The 23509-nt window shown below is 36.7% G+C and overlaps 1 protein-coding gene across 4 annotated transcripts in view; it reads right to left on the bottom strand.

Annotated features, from left to right (window-relative positions):
• The window catches only part of ZDHHC14 (zinc finger DHHC-type palmitoyltransferase 14), a 114975-nt gene that overhangs the window by 37931 nt on the left and 53535 nt on the right, over window positions 1–23509 (bottom strand). For 2 of the 4 annotated variants that reach the window (XM_030022226.2, XM_030022222.2), the window contains exon 2: window positions 13710–13882. In XM_030022226.2, coding sequence (XP_029878086.1) covers window positions 13710–13882 — 173 coding nt within the window. The remainder of the gene's footprint in view (window positions 1–13709; window positions 13883–23509) is intronic. The other 2 variants (XM_030022227.2, XM_030022225.2) reach the window with 1 other exon arrangement.

Here is a 23509-nt window from a genome sequence, read left to right as displayed (position 1 = left end):
TAATCACAATCAAATCAAACCACAGAAATGAAAAAAAACCTGAATTATTACTCTTGGACAGGCAGAACAGCAAGAACAATAGGAAAGTAAAATAAATTATTTTCCAATATATGAATGAAACTACATTTCAAGGTCACAGTCACCTGCACCACTGTGCTTTAAGTTGTCCCCCTCACTTTCATGTTGGACAAGCGTGGGGCTGGATGACCGGTTACTAAAAGATCCATGACTTGTATTTGAGCTCAAATTGTTAGAAATGTCACTCTCAATTACAATTTCTGCCAGGTCTGCAGTCATATTTACACAGGCTACAAACTACACATTTTCCAAGGGGGCAACCAGAAAGCCTTTTACCTAGCAAGGTATTCAAATTAGAGACAGCATAGCTGTGCTAGCAAAGGTATAATTATACAATATGCTAGATTTGGCAGCAAATCTAGCTTAAGAAGTTCCCATCTGCAATGTGCTCACCCACTCCATAAATATGCATCATTAAAAGTATTTGTGGGACACCACTGTAAACTTGACCATTGAAACAACTGGACTTCAGAAAACTCTGGGAGAAGAGGGTGAAAGGAGGGGAGCAATAGCTAAGAATGATGGAATCAGGGTGTGAAGCTCCTAAGCGTCCCTTATGAGAATGAAGTGGTGAATACTGAAGAAACAGCAGCTTAGAAGCAGCCTACTAGACCCTGATGTGGTATAGACATTTGCTTGTGTTTGATCTAAACCAACTCCTGCAATGTTCCTGCGATGCTGGGCCAGGTCCTATGATCTCACGTGGAAGCACGGATTACTGTGTGGCTCCCATAGCAATCAATAACACTGATTTTGACCTCAAGGACAATGCTACTTGACACAGCATTTTTGATTAAATAAGTATTGCGTTTTACAAGCTACTAGCATATTTACATGCTGATGCATAACTAGACAATAAAAATTGTTTAATGTGCAATATGGACATTAGCTTAAGTTTCCTTTTTTGTTGTTTTTTACAGTTACGTTGTTTAAAAGAAACCATTAATTAAATGACTGTGATTTTCAAGCACCCTAGCAGATACAAGAATTTTATGAGGTCAATAGAAATAAATTGATTTCTTCAGGTTATAGTAAAAAACATTTTATTTACTTGCATAATAGTTTATTTGTCCTCATGACACATCAGTTTGAGTTATGTAATTTTTTTATTTTTACATTTTAATTCAGAACTAAGCTGAAAAGATGTTCTTTTGAGGGCATAGCACAACTGTGCTTATACTATTTAAAGCTTTACAGAGACATGGATGATTCCTAAATCCAGAAAACAGAGAAGAATTTCTTATAATTCAGAGATTACATTAAAAAAGCTTCCATATTTACAATGAAAACTTCTTTTCTGTAGAACAAGTTATCAGAGGCTGCACAAAATGCTGAAATAACTAACTTGTAGTAGTAGTACAGATCTACATAAGACAATACTTTTTAGGGGAGAAAAACACCATAGTATGTTTTTGTTATTAAAAATCCCCTATAGCTGATTTTAGTTACTACCACTGAAAAATATAAATATATTTTAACACACTGTACTTTCAGTAACATATCACCAGCAGGCTTGTAATATCCTTAGTCCTATAAATCCATGAGTCTTACAAAACACAGTGTTATGCCATTTCTGACCATAGTATGGTCAAGATAGACTTAAATTATGAACAAAAATGTATGTCATTACCCCTAATTAGCTTTTTATCCAATAAAGCATTTAACATGTGCATGCATAACATGTTCATTAATAAACCAATGATTTCCATTTGACACTCGTACTCAAATTTAGGTGCATAACTGTCAAAAATACTAACAAAGCCTGAATTTTATATAGGTGTAGCTTTCTATACTGCTAGAAATGTTGATGCATTGAATTTCCTGAAGTAACACTAATATTTCAGATTTTCTTCTTTTACAAAATCTTATTCCTGAACACGTACATAATCATTGAAAGGAAATGGCTTAAACCAGTCAAGGTGAATTGTTTAGAAGAAAAATTCTCTTTTTTCTAATGAAACATTTACGCATAAAAATGCACATTGACTAAAACTTTTCCCCCACCTTTCAAGAAGTTCAAAAAGTGCACTGTATTTATTTTATTTTAAAATGGGCTCTGGCAGAATCTCGAAGGCAACTTCCCTCTTCTCTGGTAGAGAGGGGAGACTGCTGGCCAGCCCATTATAGTTACAACACTGGTTTTCTAAGAGGATTTCCTTCCAACCCTTTGCAGGGAAGTTCAAGTTCACAGGCACAGCAAATCCTAGCTCTCTGAGGAAAATTAATCTCAAAATCCAAGGGTGAAAGCTGATGCAAATGAAATTAATGAAAACAGTCTTGCTGACTTTCCATGGCGTCAGGATTTTACCCACAATCCTAAATTGCATAATCAAACCAGGAAGTCCCAGTCTTTCTGTTTATTAACAATTTTTTTTCTGGAAACAAGCAACAGGGCAAGGTCAAATGTGCTTGGATTTAATCAGATTTATCTAACCTAAATGTGCTAAACATGTCCTGATCTCACAGTGATTTTTCAGACTGTAACTAGCCTTCAGTTGGACTGCTCATACTTGGGTTCTAGCATAGTTAAATCTTATAATATATGCAGTCCCTTTAAGGCACAATAAGATTAACCTTTACAGAATCACCTTCCCCAAATAAACCTGCATTTGACCAGTACTTTTTACATTTTCTCTTCCAATCTGTTACTGACGTAGTAATGCAAGTTATTTCACAAAAAGGGTAAAATTTTCCCACTAATGGGATTGCCTTCCATCCTCTCTGCTCTGACACATTTTATAACTTCTCTAGCAGCATTAAATGTTCATGCACTAGGTGGGGCTCCAGCATTTTTCGTACCCTATTAGAAAAAGCCCAAACACACAATCCATATCCTTGCAGGAGCAAGGTACCCAAACTGCTGCAAGGAAGTCACTCCAAGTATTTCATGGAGGTACAGCACAGTCTAGCAACCTTCTAATGTGACAACAAACTCCACTTAGATCTCTCAAATTATTATGCTGAAAACAAGTAGGAGGTGCTGTTTAGATGAAACACAGAGGCTGGAATTTTGTATACATATCGCCAGGATTCTCCCGCTCAATCAAGCATTTGCTTTTTTGGTCAATTTTCCTAAGATCCTAGGACAAACAGTCTCAGGAAGGTCTCTCCACCTTGTCTCTACACAAACTTAATAATCATATCACACAAGGTTTGCTGTCAACTTTAAAGGGACACAATTTCAATCTTCAAACAATATTATTAGAAAAGTTAGTAACTTGAAGTAGTTGTAATGTTTCCTGCTAAGAAAAACAGATAATGCAATGAAAAAAAATCTTTATGTATGACCTATAACATCTGGAGAACAAAATGAAAAAATTTAAATCTCTAAGAAACATCTTCCTCTGTGTTTAACCACTTAAACCTAAGCTACATGCTTAACAACAGTGGGCTACAAGAAGAAAGAGTAATTTGGTTTTTTTTAGGGAAAAGAACTTAAATAAAATTTTCTTGTTTCCAGACAGTAATCTCAAGGACAAACAATACTGGGAACCTGGCTTAGACTGAAACCAGCAGCTGCTAACTACATTCTTCACATAATTCTTCATCTGATAGCCAACAAGAGATACCGAGAAATATTCCTCCTGACTTTAGATAAAAGAATTACTGCCTTAATTTCAGAAGAACCTATGTATTATTTTCTTAAGAGTAGAATTGTGTCATCTTCTTGAAGACTAAAACTTTATGCGAAAGTTATTCTTGCTCCCAGAAAGAAAGAAGAGTCTTTAATGATTTGCTGAGGGAAAGAAGCATAGAGAGTAAGAGCTTTCTGAAATACTTACCTGATGCACAAAGTAATTTCACTAAATTTATTTTAAGAATGTTGTTTAAAACATGTAATATTAGGTATGACTATAAGCCTATCAAGCTGGTATCCTACCTTTGGAGTGAAAGCAAAAACATACCCACGTTGTACCCATAAGCAGTATGTATTTGTTCAGGCTATTGTCAATTCTATGAAATGCCTATGCTGTAGCACAGATTTAATTTTATAAGGCTCTAAGGAAACCAAATTGTGCATTTCAAAACAAATGAAAGACAGGCAAGGGATTGTAGAGAAGTCTCAAATGTAGTCTTGAACATCAATGAAAATTAGAGCGCCAAGACAAAAACAACTTCCAGAGATGGCATGCTGGTGTAGCTGATATACTGAGTTCAGAGCTTTTGAAAAGGCAAAAGCAAGCCAACAGAAACTGTGAACTGGCCTGAGCTGGTTGTAGCTCTTGTAGGAAGATATACATAAGTTAAGACAGTTACCCTGAAGAAAAATCCAAAGCATTTCCTCGCTATAGATGGCCCTTTTTACGGCTGGAAGGATAAATTACGATGATCATCTTTTTATTTATCTGCATCACCTAACCAATGCAAGAAAGACGGTGTATTGGGTCTGCCAATACAGACGGATATTGTGGAAGAATTGTTAATCTTATATACCTCACACGGACAAACACTCTCCCACCTGTGAAACCCATTCTCCTGGGTTTGGTTATCCTTTTGAGCCTTCATATTTAGAATTTTATTATCCTATAAACATTTTTCCACTTGAGGTCACTTCACACTAAACTAACTACAAGAGACATATCATAACTGCAAAGAGGTTACAAAATAAGGCTGCTTCTAGTTTTCATGTTCCCATAGAAAAAACAGCCCCTCTCAATACAGTATATTGTGTGATTGCAGAACCCATGCTTATATGCACCATGAAAAGGATGCAACTACCATTGGGGTTGCCCTGAAAAAAATGACTTTTCAGTTTTCATAAAAGTTACAATCGAAGTAAATCAACAAGTTTAATTTCCCGTATAGGGGGTAAAAAAAAAGAGGTCCTGCTGCATTTAACTGAGATTATAGCACTTTTACAGAAAATAATCCTACATTATCTTCAGTGATTTTGCATTATACAAGCCTCATGCATCTAGTTGCTTTTGTTCTATTACGTTATATGAGAAAACACTACAGTATTTTAAGACTTATGCTCCTCCCCTCTCTTAGGCCAAACAGATATATTTCTTAAATATTTTCTTACAGGTCATGGTTTCCAGACTTCTCTGTTTTGCTGCCTTGCTCTTGAGCTTCCACACATGGTGTCAAAAACTAGACAGTAAACTGAGCTGTCATCATCACTAGGTATTGCAGAATGTCACTTCTCCTGGTTTATGTAATGACTTTTTTTCTCAAGCATCCCCAAAAGAATTTCCCCTTTTTCTCATGGTATTACGATGCTGACTCAATCTGTTTGTGGACAATACTCAAGTCCCCTTTTACTGTACCATTCACTACTTAGCCCCCTTTTTGTTAGTATTTGATTTCCATTTGTAATCATGCAGTTTGTATTTGTTCCCTAAATTTGCTAAGACTATTTAGAGTATATTTAAAAAAAAATTTAAAAAAAATAATCAAGCCAAGTGCTTGCAAATTCTCGCAACTCAGCATCAACTTCAGAGTTAAGTATACTCCCTTTTTCTTGAGCCCACAGTCAGTCTCTGCAAGATCTGTGTTGAATCCTTCAGACTGCCTTCTGTTATTTCTCATTTCCCAATTACACATCATGCCTTCAGCTTCTCTTTCTTCCTCTGACCTCTAACATAACCGGTCCTGTTGTCTTCTACTGTTACTTGCTGGTTATAACTGACTTTATTCCCCTTTTGCCTTTCCAACATTTTCCCTATATGCCCGTGCCATCTCTTTATGCTCACCTTTAGAAACTGTCTCCATTTCTGATACAAGTATCTTTCTGACTGCAATCTTCATAAAACTAGGAATACAGGCAGAATGGCCTCTTCCTACACTTCCCAACCTTCCTCTGTATGAGGATAGCTTGATGATGTGCATTTAATATACTATTTTTCAATAGAGGTCCCTTTTGCTTTGTGGACATCGTTTTTTTTTCTCTCAATTCCTTTCACTTTTTGTTTATGAACATGGATGGTGGCTGGGCTACTACCACCTCACCAAACCCTCAAGAAACAACTGCTTTCCATTCCTGTACCTGGTGGTGGAAACAGTAGCATCACAACTCTGTTAGTCCTCCATCTTCACCTGGAAAAAGGTGATAGCCTAGCTGGAAACATTTCACACTGTCAGCATGACGACCCTGTTTCCAAAAAGTCACTTGAATGGACTACCAGAAGTTTCTTTAGAAGGTCCTATTTTGAGAACTGTTCTCCTTACTCAGCTCGTCCTGTTATATGCTTTCTGACGTGCAAAAATAAAGTTTAATAAGCTTTAAAAGAACTTCAAATTAGCATTCTTAAATCAGAATTCCTCCTCTTGGGACATAACAGTTCCTCACCCCATCTGTAATAATTTCTGTGAGGCTCCTTCCCAAAGAAACAGGTAGGGCAGAGTAAGACTCAAGTTTATCTAAGAACAACTTGAATAAAGTAAAAGCCACAGATTGGACATGTTACACGCACAAATTTTAGAAAAGAAACAATTCAGTGAAGGCATTATTTTTCGGTGATTTATCTGAAAAATCTCTTGCCTCGAAGTATATTCCTGTTAACCTTGCACCCCATCTTTAGAAGGCACCTCAAGTTCAAAGGTACAGCAAGTTCCACAGCAATCAAACCAGAATGATAGTTCTGGAGCATGTAGAAGTTTTCTTTTGAACTGCTGGAGCCATCCAGCTTTTCCTGCTGCACAGATGCCACTCCACTAGGATACATCTTTTTAGGCACATTAAAATATATATTTTAATAGTACAAAGATGTTTCTTTCCATTTCCATTGCTGATTCCACAATCGGTTTTAGGGCAGAAGGATTTGTTATAGCTACTTAGCTTGTTCCTCTCCATTAGACTTGCCATAAGTCCTCATGCTTGGGCACTTGAGCCCCGAACTCCACATTTGGTGGCAATATAGTTCCTCCCTTCCTCCACTCCATTGGCCCTTTTTGGAAGACTACTGGTTTTGCTACTGTTGAAGAAATGACAGGTTTTGATCAGCTCAGCAGTCAGAACCTGTGAAGCAAGTCTTGTGCTACCATTTTTAAAAAAGATTTGTAAATACAAGTTCTGAAACAGTCCCACATGGAAACATTTTGACCCTCCTAATCAAATTTTTAATGCAATCTTTGTCTTTTTTCAGTATCCAATTTGTATTTTTCATTTTGTTTAGCCAAAACTCTTTATCTGACAGACTCTTTCTTTAAGGAAAAATTATTATTGTCTGCTGCTTATTTGAAATAATTTATTTCCTGACTTAGATTAATGTTTCTTTGAATACAGGGTAAATAATCAATTCCTTGAACAGGAACCTGTGCCTGTATTTTGGGCTAAAGCTGGTACCTTATTCTAGGTAAAGGATTTCTTGAAAGAGATGAATGAAACTAGACCATAACACTGATTAGGAAAAGGTGCTAAATGAATGCTTCATTATATTTTTCCATATTTTTATGCTTAAACCCCCCCCTCAAAAAAAAAACAACAACCAAACCCCCCAACAAAACAACTTGGTGAGTTTTTGTAGCCTAAGCTATACACCTTAGCTCTGAGGCTTTCAGATGCTTAAGCAAGATGATTCAACCACTTTGGAAACTCAGATGAACAGCAAACATTTTAATACCTCTATCATATTGCAGAATTTGAAGAAAGGAGCTGAAACCTAGCACGTGCTGTAGCCTTTGAGCTTAGCATGCAACTTTTTCTGAACAAATTTTGGCAGAAGAATGATGGGCGGGGGAGAGGGGAGGTCACAGTTCAGATATCCTCAGCAGCAGCTTGTTAAGAGCTATAGAGTTAACTTCCGGATTTCTTTACTGCAGAGCACATGTTAACTCTGTTTATGAACAGATTATGAACACTCCATCACTGCAGAGAAACTAAGGATGTCACCTCCCAGCAGAACTGGGCTTATCGGAGACTACTGCAGTCAAGCACACAGGGCAAGGAACTTGGCTCTCCCTCTTACCACCTCCACAACAAAGAGGAGGCACCTGCCCAGCCCAGAGAAAGGAAAAGCTTTCAGGAAATCCCATCACAGAAACACAAGGTGAGTAAAAAGCAGAGTGGAAGGAAGGATCAGAAAAACAGGAAGTAGTGACAGACAACAAAAGATGCAACCAAGTAGGATCCAGGGCTGAAGAGAAGTACAGGAAAGACAGGGCAGAACTCGGGGTGTATGTACCTAACAGATGCAATATATGTAAGAGGCAGAAAAGAGCCCCAGAGCGGACTCTAAACACCAGAAAGCACAGGATTCTCCAGAAACAGGAACCAAAACCCAAAGAACTTTTTGGAACAAACTGCAGTAACTTGTTTTTGTGTCAAGGCCCTAATAACAAGAAGTGCATTGTTATACTGCTGCCTTCTGCCCTCCCTGACTAGGTTTTCATTACTTAAGGAACAGCTTACTGCTCCTTTTGATTTTTTTGTGTGTGTGTGTCTTTATAACCACTGGATTACAAAAATAATGTATCTAAACCACTTTCTATGCCAATTAGAAAGCATTCAAAATACCTCATCCTTCAAATGGAGCCAAGAACACATTCAGTTAATATTTATAGCTTATTTACACATCTGCCATTCTATAAGAATAGAGAATTAAACTGTACATCACAAAAACTCTGAAGTGACTATTACACCATGTCCACTTCAAAATCATAGATACAATTAAATATTGCATATATGGGTACTTGATTTAAAAACTGAGGAATTAATTTGCTGTGGTTAAGTTCAGGAAAATCTTTTAATAAAAGCATATTTAAAACATCATTTAAAGAACACATTAAAATTTCACCAAGTAGCTGGATATAGCAGTGAAAAATATCTGTCATAGCAAGATAACTAAATCCTAATACCTACTCTACAACAACTCACTTGCAGTCTCATTTAGCAGACCATCATCATTATCATCCTTATACATAATTACTGAAAAGGTAAATATCCATTAGAAAGCCCATCTGTTTTACATAAAAAGAATAGGTTATACAAGTTTTTGTTCTGAAAACATTTTCCCTTACTGCACTATCATTATTACTGGTAGATAATCAGCAAGTTAATTTCAGTAACAGCTTCATTAATGGATTTTAATTTCATTTTCTGCCTAAGGGACTCAAGAAATTCAAAGAAACAGACACAGAAATGGAAAAGTACCTACAGAGATGATAGGGAACGTAGGACAGTACCTAGATGGATACTACTGTTCTTTTCAGCATCTTACCCTCCTCTCTGTTCCTTTCTCAAATGCAGGTGTGAAAGCCTCCCACTGTTTAGGAAGATTTTATTTCATTAATTTTCAAACAGTTTAAGGAATTAGGACTATCATTTTTCTATAGCTGAACTATCAGCCAGCAGTGGTACAATTCAAAACACCATACCTATCTTTCTTTTCTAAAATTGACGACCATTTGTTTTCACTCAGCAAGCTGCTCTCAGTAAGGGAAGCAACATCCTTACTTTAACCAGAGTTAAGATAACTTCCCTCAAATACATTTTTCTTCACATACAGTTATGCTCCAGCTTTTCCTTAGTGATCTCACGTTGTAGTAGGAATAAATTATTCTCTCAATCATCAATACTTGCCTCATTACGGAGAAAAAGCAACAAAACAAAACAGAACATCAGTAGTAAGAAGCCCAATGATTTGTCTGCAGATCTTGCTTTTAGCCAGCTTTGAAATCCTATCCTTAGCCAAAAACAGGTTTAAAGAAATCTGTTAATACAGTAAGTGAAAGAAAGATGGCTGGTCAACAGGCTTGGATACAAACATCTCCCCTTCTAGTTCTGGTTTAAATATGCTTCACGATGCAGACTTCCATACAGTGTCCTCCTATGGTGGTCCAGTCTTTTGCTAATGAGAACCTCTTCTGATCAGTTACAGCAGTGTCCCACATAATGCTGCTTTTCTGAAAAGGTAAAAGGCCAGCTAACACAAACGGGTTGGTCGCATGCGTATAAGTAATATGGTACATGTATTGTTCAGTAGAAATAGGTGATATTTTAAAAACAAGCTTGGTTTTCATCTAACAATTGTTAAGCTTTCATTTTTAAACTACCTTTAAATGCCAAATTTGATAAAGGTGAAATTAAACTAAAACATACAACTATTTTTTCTTAATTTAAACTTTTAAAAGTATCATTCATGTTTTATTTTATTTAGAAAGCAGGACTGCTTCCTTTATTAAATGTCTTAAGTAACTCATACCAGATATGATAAAGATCTACATTTATTCTTTGGAAACAGCTTAGATTCTGTTATTTATCATTAGGACAGCAGAAAGCAGGATGATGACTGGCAAATTAAGGCTACTTGTGCTTCACCACAAGAAGAGAGAAAAATAGGAGTGCTGGGATTGCTGAAGTGAAACATCTAGGAGAGGTCATGGTGGCAGACTTATGAAGTGTAAAGGTTTAATAGAAATCTAAGTTCTTCAAGTAAGTCTTATGGAAGGTTATTCAATTAGAAAGATATTCTTATGATTGCAAATATCTAATAAATATATTTACTTTCTAATCATAAGACATTTTACTGGGAACTCCAGTACTGAAACAGGCAAAAAATGTCCGCTTTTCCCCAAACACTGCATTAATAAAACTGAAGAAAAACTCAATTTAAAAAAACCACAGAATACCCGCAAGCAGTCACAGTAATTACAGCAGTAATAAAACAGTTACATGGGAAGCTCTATTTCAAAATGGCTTGCTCTGGAAAACTCTGAATTTTAAACAATTTTTTGTCTCCAAATTAGAACACAATTTTATCATGTAAAGGGGCATTCCTTTTTGGCAACGCTAAGGAATACACCTGACTGAATTCCATCCTCCTCCCACATGTTATTCCTAAAGAGAGGATAATTTTTTCTGAGAAGAAGTAGGGGCAAAAAAGAGAAAGGAGGGGGAAATTATAACTTTTCCCACATTTCCCTTAATAGTTCTGAGATGCTTCTTTTCCCCACTCTCCATCCTTTCCTTCCCAGCTATAAAAATAATCCCATTACCCATTATAGCAATTTACACACTTCTGTGCAGCACATTACATACTCAGTATTTGATTCTGAAAAATGTTTGCAGTGACAGCACTGGCAAAAGCTAAAAAATAAGCTCTAAAATCAGTCTTCCTAAGAAATCTGTTAGCTTTCCCAACAATATAGATTTGAACTTTGGCATCTGTTTTCCACATATCTGGATTCTGTGAATATTTGGCATCTGTTTTCTACATACCTGGATTCTGTGAATATTAGGAATTCTTCTATTACACAAGCAAGGACTGAAATGACTGTGTTTGAAGAAAATTCCAGTTCCTCAGTATAAGAACATTTTAAATGTTTTTTTTAGAATGTAGAGAGAATACAGTTTCATAATGCTCCTCCATTTCTGATTTAATTTCTTTATGGCATGTAAGGGCAGGCAGACTGAACATTTTCTTTTTAAATAATCTGGAGTCCCATATCCGAAAGTAAGCAAACAGAAGAAATTTATATAAATTTAAATTCATCCATCTGGGATGGATCTATCTGGGTCATCTAGGACCTAACAGTTTTGTTCCCTGTATACTGTGTACAGTATGGTCCTTGCCCAAAGCTAAGTCCTGACTGGCTAAATGTAACCTTCCTGTCATGGCAATGACAGCTGGCTCCTGGCTCTGCACAATTAGATCATACAATGTATAAAAGTAATGTATGTTTTCTTCCTGAAATGTGAATGCCAGCAGAATACACTGTTTTTGGAAAGCTATACCAGATCTATAAAATTTGGTGAACTACACATCTCAGACTTCACACACACCCATGAGAAAAGATTTCCTTCCCACAAGGTTCAATGACCATGTTACATGATCATACAGTTCCAAAAGTTTCAAACCTACACAAAGAGCATAGAGATTAAGTACAATTAGCTGCTGCACATAGCATGCTGCAAACGTGTTGATTCCACTTCAGAACTCAAATCCAAACACTCTGGAATACACAAAATGCTGTTTATTACACAGACACCTTTTTATCTTAACACGTAACATAGTATAACAGCTGTGGTCAGGACCTTCCAAACCTGGTGAAAGAAAGTGATCTCACTGTAGCAACAATCAATGAACTCATAACTATATTTTGAAATTCTGCTTCTTCTTAAAATAATCCATACCAAAGATAACGTGTGTTTCCAGAAAATAAAACAATTCTTCCTCCTCCAACAGCAGTTTTCTGAAACTGAGCCCTTCAGACAAGACTTTTTAATCGCAATGAAACCATTAGATTCAAACAACCACTGAAGTGCGTACGTATTTAAAAACAAACTTGTTACCTTTCCTCTGCTAAAGGCTCATGAGAGCTTAAAATAGTAAATACAAGTCATTACTTTTTTTGTTTCACCTTAAACAGTATTATTTCTTTGTCCGACAGATCTCTTAAGTGGAAGATATAGCTACATGAAGTCCTTACTGTCTCTTAACAGCTAAGTAGTAAGAGGAAACTAATGCCATATTGTTGTTAACATTTTGCTATTTTGACATGAATTCTCCTACCATTCCCACTTCTGTGGGCATGGTTCACAGCGTGATTTTGGTGCGTACAAACTACATTCAATTTCTGAGGAAACTAAACCAGAACTTCTGCTCCATGTGTTACCACATGAACTCTACCTCACAACATGGTGTTAGAGTCTACACCAATGACTTAGCTCCTCAGACATTTTCACTAGTGCTTTGTGGAGGACATATAGTCCAGAGAACCAGACAAAACCTAGTCTGAAGTAAACCCCTCAAATTCACACTCTACAGATGCAGAAGCATCTGCAACAACAGCTTTAGTGCACTCATTTGCTTCTACTGCATTAAATTATTTGTCACAGTAAACAAAGCCTAAGACTGTACCTTAGTATTAAACATCGAGGACCCTGCAGATATTTCTCCTGTTCTTGCATAAAACTGTTTTCTGTCTTTTCAATTATATGAGCAAGTGTTCCTCTGCAATTGCTTCAGTAAATGGTATTTCCATTGACTATCATATCAAAGCAGATATGGTAGCCTTCAGTAAGCTTCAGTAGCTTACTAAAACTAAGCAAACAAAACCACTGTTTATGAAGCAGCTCTACAAACTCATCCTGTGCTTTCTTATCCAGGTAGCACATTTTAGCTATTGAGCCTATTCGTAGCTGTAAAATCTAGTTCACTCTCCTTTAATTGTGCTGGCTTTACACAGATGAAAAATAGTAACATTTTATTTCTGTTACTGAAGAAAAATCTTCCCAAGACTGCATCAACTTACAAGACTGTATATTAACAGAGACTTATCTGACTCTTTCACAATATAAACAACAACATATTTAAATTCAGTTAAACTCTGAGGGTACATTACTTTAAAAGACACACAATTGTAGAACCTTTGCAATATCAGCTTTCTTGCCAAAACCACTTTAGAAAGTATTCTCTTGTGTACCACAGAGAGACTTCTACCAGACTTGCTGAAAAGTATTTACAGTAATAACTATCACTCTCCAAGGCCAGGATTTTGTTTACTATCTTTCTTGGTGAAGAACTGATCAACCATCTTTCCACAGGAATCACTGTAATGTCATCAGACATTACAACTCCAGCACAATTACTCTGGCAAGATAGGAGTAACTCCTCCCATGAGCAGAGCAGCACACTGCCTTCACACAGTACATGCACCCTTGGGAGGAAAGCGAAGAGACAACAGACCTTCAGTGTTACCTATTTGTCTCTCTAGATCTGCTGCTTCATCTGGTGTTGCGCGTGGAAGGACACCAGGATCACTGAAACTAGTACGCAGCAGGGTCCCCATCACGAAAAAGAAAAGAATCCCACCAATTGCAGGTATAGCAGGTGTAATCTTCTCCGACAAATATGGACAACTGGAAAAAGAAAAAAGATTAAACATAATCAATAACACATAGTGCAACTTGCTCTCAAAAATTGTTTACCATTATAAAAGCATATGAAGAATTCACTTCTATCAAGACACTACTTGTCTTGGAACGTTTACTGAAGTTGAAATTTCTGTTTATGTGTTCATGACACTTCTGAAATTTCTCATAATCTGTTTAATATAATAAAGGTCCAAATGGCATAATAATGACCTCACTAATATGCAGTACTCATTTACATAAGAAAAAATTTTTATTACAGGATATAAGTTCATCTATTTGTTCATCTACTGCCCACTTACATAAAGTAGATTGGGGGGGGGGGGAAATAACCTGAAGATATTCAGCAATAAAAAGCAAAGCACAAAACATGATGAAATAAGCCACACTGAAAAATGTAATTAAGTCCATAAAATGAATTTATTGTCCATCACAAAGATGGTGTTCAAGAGCTTACACCTGTGACACATTCCTTTAATAGCCTTGGTATATATCAGTATTACAACACCACTACTGATTCTCTTTCTTAATCCATTTCTTGTAAATGAGTAAACAAGCTTACCAAGTTACAAAGTAAGACCAGTGCAAATGACAGTGCAACACACCTGAAAACAAATAACCCATGGGGGTCTAGGGCAACATCAACAGCACAAAAAAAGACTCTGGTTACCAGATTTACAATATACATGCAGGGCTTAAGACTGGATCACAGTTTTAGCAAATTTTCCTCTATGCTTCACATGTCATAAAATCAAAATGGACAGAAGCATTGGAATCTAAACAATACACAAATATAAGTATCTCTTTACAGTTGCGCAAAAAGAAGGGATATGAACACTTAAGACATTACACAGTATACCATTCCCGTTAGAGTCATACAATAAGCACTGCAGGATCATCTTAGAAAACACACAGGCTGAAGACTCTCCTCATAGCTCTTATATTAAATAGAGGTGGGCAAAACACAGAGATGGCTTCATGCATTTCTCATGTCTGCATGAGAAGTCAAAAAAAAAGCCTAAAACCAACATAAGCCAAAACCCAACAAGTTCTAGGCCTTAGGGCTTCATCTAAAACTTCCAGGTATCAATCAAGTTTAATTAACATAGTCTTCCCTGTTTCTGCTGACTGCCTTAAATGATGATTCAGACATGCAAGCTTTTGCGCTGCAAGTCAGTTAACCTCACTGGAATGTTAACTCTGAGCAAGTGATGACAATGTCAGCTTCACTGTCCATCACTTCTGCCAATGGGATGGGCAGAGAACGGAACCACTTTTCGTAAAAGCTACCATGTACCAAGCATTTATCTCCCTGCATAATTCTGTTAAATGTACTTGGCTGTTTCATCGAACGCCGTGGTTTCACAGACACAGTGAGTCCAAATGCATTACACGGCGCATCATACCATCACTATGAGTGGAATTCATCTTTTGCCCTACATGAATGTAATGTTACAGGTGTAACAAGTTACGAAAGATTAAAAAGACAACTGGGTATAAAAAAAGAGGTGAGAAGCAAGAGATACTGTAGTTTCATATGATGAATAGACTGTTTAAATACTAGGAAACGTACTTCAAATGCACACTTTTAGAAAATCTGCTTCAAAGCCCCAGATTTATGAAATCAGTGCTAACTAAAGGAAGCAGCAGCAGGACAGCTGGTAGATATAAGCTTTGCTCCATTCATGTCAGAGAAGTCAGCCAGAACGAACAACCAAAGAGAATCTTTCATACCACATAAATGTCCTACTGCTCAATTTATTTCTTGCCACAAAGGATTACTGAAATCAAAACTACTGTCATATGCTCAGACAAATAGGCTGCAAGAACGTATTTTTAAAAGGATTAGAGGGAACATGTACATTAATGAACACTAAATATAGCACAGTGCTATTATTCTTCTATTGCATTATTCATTACACATACCAAAGAAATTGCAACTGTGATGAAGTCTGTTGACCAAACAAGAGCTGTATGTGTGTGAAAGGTACCATGAGATAATCTCAGGGCAGCACAGTAGGTGCAATACAATTTAGACAGGTACCAACGCAAAAACAGCAATGGTGTCTACCTACACAAATTCTCAGTGATACTAAAAAGCATGAAAATAAGTAGCTCTGTCCTGCTGAACCAAGTCCATCTGCAGTGAAAAAAAAACAAACAAAAAACCCCAAACATTCTCAAAGCCCTGCACACTCTTCATCATAGGCAAGTGTAAGTTAATCTGCTTTGCCTAAAGGTGTTTTCAGGGTTTAACAACCTGTATTTTATCAACGTTCACTTGGAATTACTTCAGCAATAATGTAGAAAAGACCGAAGATGTCATCTTTAGCAATAATAACCCATTAATGCTCCATCGATTCAGAAATTATTTCAAGCTGAGAAACCAGTCCTTACAGAGATTCAGATAGTAAGCCCAGGCAGGACCATTCAATCCGTCTGACTCACGTACAAACAGACCATATAATATTACATGGGCCTGCAGAGAGCTCAATGACATCTATCCTTTAAAAAGGCCCAATTAATGTTTCAAATTCCTGTCAATTAAATAAAAAAAAAAAAAAATCAGATACTGTATAGACCATTTTTTCCTTCATGTCTGTATAAAAAAAAGGGAAAAAAATGTCTTCATATCTCCTGCATTATTAAAAAAATCCACCACAAGTGGCTTCAAATTAAAAATGCGGATTTCAGCTCAAAATTGTCAATACATCTGTAGAAAAACACTTGCATATTTATATAATTTATATTTGCATGCTTATATAATGAATGTATTTGTACTGCTACATTAAATCAATATTATTTTAAACAATTTGTTTTAGTGTTACTACTTTTAGAATTGCCAATACTGTACACAGAAAAAGATTATTCCCATTATTTGTTCAAATTCCTTAATTAATTTGCTTCAATTAAGTTTGCATCCCTTCAGGCATCAGCTTTCCTCAGATATTACAAGAAATATCTTTTCTGGATGGTATGTTCATTGAGTTTTTGAAGTAAACTTTAGCAGGTACTTCCTGACAGCACATTTCAGAACTTTCACACAAAGGGACTCCCCACACAGAGGACTGCCCACCTGCAGCACCACTTACGATAAAGCAGCACAGAGCTCCAGAACAAATCTCTGTCCTACTGCAGAGCAAATAGTGACAAACCTTTTTAAATCAGCACTTGGTAACTACTAGACTTGAACTGACATCCTCAGTTTACATTTTAGACACAGTAAAACAATTGTTTTTAATCAGTATCTGTAATGATAGCAAGTACTGACTAGGTCCATCACAGAAAACACATTTTTAGGAAGTATTACTTGGCCATAGATCCCACTAGAAATTGTTATTCCGGAAATAGCTTCTTCAGAGAACAGTGTTTGGATTTGCACATAGTAACCAGTAACACAACCTGAAGTTTTGACTTAATAGAGGAGCTTTATGCAAATCAGCCCTGCTTTTTGCTTGGCTTCTCAGCTGCTTTTCTGAAGCATCATGTAAAAGTTTGCATGCATGTAGGAGGGAAATAAAATCTGCTGGACGACTAGTCTGTCACAGCTAGATAAAAATAAAAACACATTAGTATTTAAGCGATAATTATCAAGTATCATCCCTGTGAACAAAGGATGCAGGAGAACAACAAAAGTAATTCTTACCACCCAGCAGCCCTCTTAACTGCGTAACCATGTTCCCTGTGGCTACCAAGATCAGCAAAAAAATACACATAGTAACTTTACTGAAGAGCACACACAGTGAGAGTCCTCAACTTTCAAGCTCCTTCATTAGAAAAGAGGAGGAAAGAAAAGAAGCCTCCTTAAGGCCTTTCCTGGAAAGATGAAGGCTTTCCTGAACAGTTCACTGACAATTATTTTTATTCACTGATGGGGAGATACAATAAATGACAAATCTTTCCAGTAGGGATAATGGATATTTGGAGATAGTCTAACTTGGAGAGAGGCTAACCCTGTAGTTACAAAAAGCCATTCGTAACAAACACAACCACTTACTAAAGAGCACAAAACCCACAGGGTTTTATACCTGTGAGAAATTGGAGATCTCGCTTAATATTTGCTAACCTGGCAGGCAGAAAACAATAAAAGTACAGATTTTATGCAAAGATATAGTAGCCATCACACTTAATTACACCAATTAAAAAAAAAAAAAAAAAAGACCCCTGTAAGAGTGGCTAGCAAGACTGATAATAGGATACTATATGTCAAGCTTTTCATCAACATAAAACCTCTTTGTAGCAGATATAAAAAAAAAAAAATGTACTCTAGAAAAAGCATAAGTATAGTTGAACCAAGTAACATACAGAAAGAAATTACCGTTCATTTTCCTACATCATCAATTTATGTTTCTGCAGGTACCGCCTATTTAATATACCAGTAGCTATTGGTGTGCAGGTGGCGTCCAATGCTAAGAGAGAAGGCTTGCGCTGCAAACCCTGGGTTCGGTTCCACATGTTGTAAGTTAACATCTGAATTAGACTGTGCTGCTTTCCCTAAACTAATGCAAAGGTTTTGTTGTTTGTCCTTTCACTCTTTTTTATGGCTCCTCTCAGCTTCCCTTCCTTCCAACTCCACTGCATCATTGGTACAAGCCACTCGGTCCCAAACTTCTGCCCTTATGCCAACACAAATCTTCATCAGCTTCTTTTGTGAGCTAAGTTAGTTTACTAAAATGTACAAAACCGACACCATTTTGTTGACTTCTCTTTCTGCCTCTTTAACAAATCAAATACACGCTTGGAAAGAAGCACTGATATTAGCACAATGAAAGAGAGACAGAAGCACACACAAAAACTAGAGCGAGAGGGAACATGGGACAGATAGAGGAGACCTCCATTTCAGCAACTGTCAGTAAGGTTTTCATTCAGAGCACTGCCTCTTGCGAAACCACGTTCTAACCTTGACCTGCTTCAATTTAAAGACAGCAACAGAATACCCATATAGATAGATTAAAGGCAAATCAAGACTCTGGGCTAGAAGAACAAAAATGGCTTATAATTTACTTTTCAAACAGCAAGTTACCAGTTTAAAGAAAGCAGCCAAAGACATGCACGTAGACCACAACACAGACAGTGGAAGATGCAAGGATGGGCAAAACATGAGGGCACAGGAAGAACCTTGGAGGCTGCTGGCTGACAAAGACAGTAGGAGGATAAATGGGACAAAGAAAATGATCAGAGTGAAACAATTTCACTGTTGTAGGGTTTGGAGGGTTGCCTCTTTTTACTTGTTTTCCAGCAGAATCTCAACTAGAGAACACTACATTTCATACTGCTATTAGGAAAGGTGTTGGCAGAGTATAAGGAGGTATAAAAAGAAACACAGAAGCACTTTTAAAGACTGCACCGTGGATTGTCACATACAATGCAGGCTTCAACCTGCTACAGATGACTTCAAAGGTACTGCACCTATGATATTAAAACAGTTTTAACACACTCAGAATTGTAAGAAGAATGGTATAAAATTTTCCCATTGTATAGCCATAGCTACAGCAGAAAACAATGCCACAGAAAAGAATACATACCTAATTTAAAGGCTAGAAGAAAAATAAGATCAAAGAATGTTTGAATGTATCAGCTCTTCAGTCAGTACTTTCCACCTCCACCGCCAAATCCCAGCATCCTACAACTACCTCTTTGAAAGGACCTTATTCTAAAGGTAAGGTGAAGAAACCTCATAACTAAAAGACCTAAAGAAAGGTCTGACACAAGAAAAAAATTACAATAGGAAACAACTTGCAGTGCATCAACCAGTTAATGGTTAATTCTTCACAAGCATGCTGTTGGCACACAAAAAATGTGATGTAATTTGAGTATAGATTAGTCCAAGTAATGTTACATGAATGCCTAACAGGATTAGCTAGGGAAGTTCTGCATTAGTTTCCTACATCTGCCTGATTCTTTTGTACAGCCTTTAAAATTCCTATTAAAATTTTCAAGAGATATTAAGGAAACCACAGACTAATTTCAATAGGATTTGAAATTTGCTTAAAAAAAAAAAGTGTTTAATTTGTTATTCTTTTTTGTGTTTTGAGCTATTTTTTAAAATCATACACTCTCTCATTTCAGAATGGTCAAGCAGTTTCAAAAACTTATTTGATAACATAGAAGACAAAAAACACTGTTCTAATACTTGCTTCATTTCAAATCCAGGAAATTCGGAATGCTGCAAACATGAGAAGACTATGGAAAACACAACAGCTAACAAACAAAAGGCAGAATGACAGCAGGAGGGGAAGAAACAGGCAGAATATTACCTCCTTCTCAGTGTAGTAACCTAAAATACTATACCCTAATCATAAATGCAGATTTATGGAATGGTTTCAGACAAGAAGCCTTTAACCTTGCTTGAATGTTTTACTAGTTTATTCTATATTTTATGGTACTAGACACATCTTATTTTTTTCTGTTATATTTGTTATATTGCTTGGGTGTAACTCCACTTAAAATTAATTCTAATTAAAATTAATTTTTAAGTGGGAACACATACAGAATAATAGTAATTATGTTGTGTACATAAGTGTCCCAGCCTCTACCAGCCCTCAGAAATTATTACATAAACCAAAGAAGATTAATATGATGAAATCACACAGATTACAGAACAGCATGATCCTTAAACCTAATAAATTAAGTACTTAGAAGTTCTTTCAAACCTAGTACAAAATAAAATTAGCTTAATGTTACCCTGAACAGCAAAAGCTCAACAACTGGTCTTCAAAGTTTCATGTGAAAACCCGACCCAGTTTGGTCTTTAAAGCCAATGTCAAAACACATGAGCAATTACCAAGAAAGACAGACTGCAGGGACCTCTCTCTCCCCTGCTCAAACCAGCAAGTGTTCAGTGGAACTCCTTGCAGCACTGACTTCATTAAATTGTAGCATGTTACCATTGAAATCAGATTTGCACTGGCTGGATTTGGATGTAGGAGTTTAGATGAAGCCAAGCCAGCAGTGTTGATTATGAAATTATATAAGATAACCACAAACTCCCTTCTACAAGTAAAGATCTTAAGGGTTTAATGCAGCAGATAGGCAACAATCAAAGTAATAGCCTTGCGTGACCTCCCAATTTTTATTGCTGCGTGAATTAACTCTAACAATCCACTGTCAAACTTCAAAGCTGGGATAGATAAAATGCATAATGCAAAAAAAACCTGTCTGCAAAACAGATGTGGTTACTGAAGCTCCTACAAGGGCATCTAAATATTGCTTTGTTACACAGAGAAGGAACTTTGTTTTACAAAACACAGTTTCTAAAATTTTGATTGCATCAACTGTTGGCCAGAAATTTCCAAGCAAGTTAGTAAGGAAATGGGGAATATCTAGCGAACTATACATCAAGAGCCTGAGCCTTGCCAAATAATCAGTTTCTTTATGAAAGGCCAACACAAGTATGACATATCTTCAAAAGACAAACTCAGAAAAGGGAATGGCTTCCAAACATGCAGCAAATCAAAGTCTTGCTTTATTGCAATTTTTGTTCGCTGACTAATTATTTACTTGAAAAGCTAAAAATATATTTGTACTGTAATTCTCTGGTTTTGCATACAGTGCAAGGTCTGGTCTCCATACTAAAAGACTACCGATTAATGAATTCCACTAAACGCATGAACTCACTATTTCTCTTAAACAGCTCATATAGAACACTTCCTTTCCTGTTATGCTTCATATTACTTCCTTATTATTTCTTATTATTTCCTGTTATGTGATTTTATAACTAAACCATCAGGTTAATCCCAAGTATTTATGAACAGAAATGAAAACTGGGACAAAAAAAAGCGGAAATGCCGTATGCCACAAAAAAGTCCCTGAAGGAGTACAAGCTTCTAGGTGATTTTCCACAGGATCCTCTGGAAATTGAAACGTATGCAAGTAAGCTGCTGCCAGATAGTGGACTCTGAGCTTTCAATGAGCAGTATTTTCTGTTCATGCTGCACAATTTAAAAGGTCTAAAGGCCAGATGTAAAGCCTAGCTCCTGCTAAAGGGCAAAGGCCTGTCAATGCAATCCCTACCGCTGGCTGGCCACACTCTACTGTCACTTCCCTTGTATAAGCACAAGTGAGCCGGCTAACACCGAGTTAAAACGGAGGAATTGCTCTCAATCTGTTCCCTTTTCTGAAAAACACATTCATTTTCTGTTTGATCAGCTTCCCAAACAACTTCACTCACTGTATGACATAATGAGTGCCAGTGAACAGGTAGGAACACACAGAGGGCAGGACCAAGTTGAACTGTCATTTCCAGAGGCATTCAACTGCTATGTGGACTTAGCCATAAAATGAAAACCCACCCATAGTCATAAGAGCTTAAGAGTAACAGATCCAGTGCCTTATATGGATTTTTTTTTTTTACTGTGTCTTTTGCCCTCCACAATTCTCTATATTGCAAGTCTTTTGCATAAAACACACAGATGAACTTTAATGTAAAATACAGGGGAAAAATATTAAAACCTTAACTTCTCAGTGGAACCCACTACAATACAAGCCTTTGTTCTTTCATTGAAAAACAGAGCTGAGCTTCACAGATACAGCACTTCCTGGGGCTCCTTTATTTATAAAGAAGTGGAGAACTGATGATCCTTGCCCACACTACATATCAAAAGTGTACATCACATTGTTATAAATAAAGCAACTGGGAACATAAAACAAGGAGGAGCATAAAAGCAAGCGAGTTTAACCTCCTCTTCCCCAAAAGAAGCAGAGCCGAGCAGTAGCAATTCAGCGACTTGATCATCCTTCTCAAAGACCTGAGAGGCCTGTTAGTAGGAACTTCACAAGTGTGGGTCTCCACAAGCTTTGGGAGAGTTTTACCTGAAATGGCATCCTTTGGTTTTTCCTACTGCCTCCTCACAGTATCACAGGAATTCTCTTATCTGAGACTAAGCATTCAGTGGACAGACTGGCATACTGCAGGCTACTTCACATCAAAAAAACCCCAGCAACTAATTGGCACACATCATGGCAAATCAGTGCCAACTCTCCATATCTAAAAGTGAGTCAGTTTAAATATAAACAAATCGCAAGACTAGCTTGAGGCGAATCTTTTATTTCATGGAAAAAAATAAAGCACACAGTGCTTTACACAGAAAGTATTACCACTACAAATATTCTGGTTAGCAATGTAATTTAAACAACTAGGAATAGCCTTTTACTGTTTTGCATTAGAACTGAGATTTGGGTGCAAGTCATGCAAGTCCAGGCATTAAAAGTTTAAGAAATACCCTACATTGAAAAATTGCTTCTGAATCACCAGAGTTAGCAATGTCATAGCATTTAATTATCTTCAGGGATATGTGCAGAAAAGATTGCACTGTTTGAATATTGAAATACTTTTGTCTGAATTTTGGGGGGGGGTTGTTTTTTTGGAAGACATCTAAAATGCTCTGTATACACTTTTATATTAAATACTTATCAAACCTAGATAAGCACATTCAAATTGAAAATCAGTGGCTTTATTGTACTATGCTTTTCTCTGTAGTTCCACAAATATATCACAAACAGGCACTTTCCTCTCAAGAAAGGCCACTGACTGAAATTATTAATTCCATATTCCCTTTCTTAACACCTGTATAATTCAAAAAAAGTTATTTCTACCATACATCAATTCTATGATTT

The sequence above is a fragment of the Aquila chrysaetos genome, chromosome 8 (assembly GCF_900496995.4).
Source record: "Aquila chrysaetos chrysaetos chromosome 8, bAquChr1.4, whole genome shotgun sequence".
Lineage (NCBI taxonomy): Eukaryota > Metazoa > Chordata > Aves > Accipitriformes > Accipitridae > Aquila > Aquila chrysaetos.
This window is presented reverse-complemented; position numbering and strand designations above follow the sequence as displayed.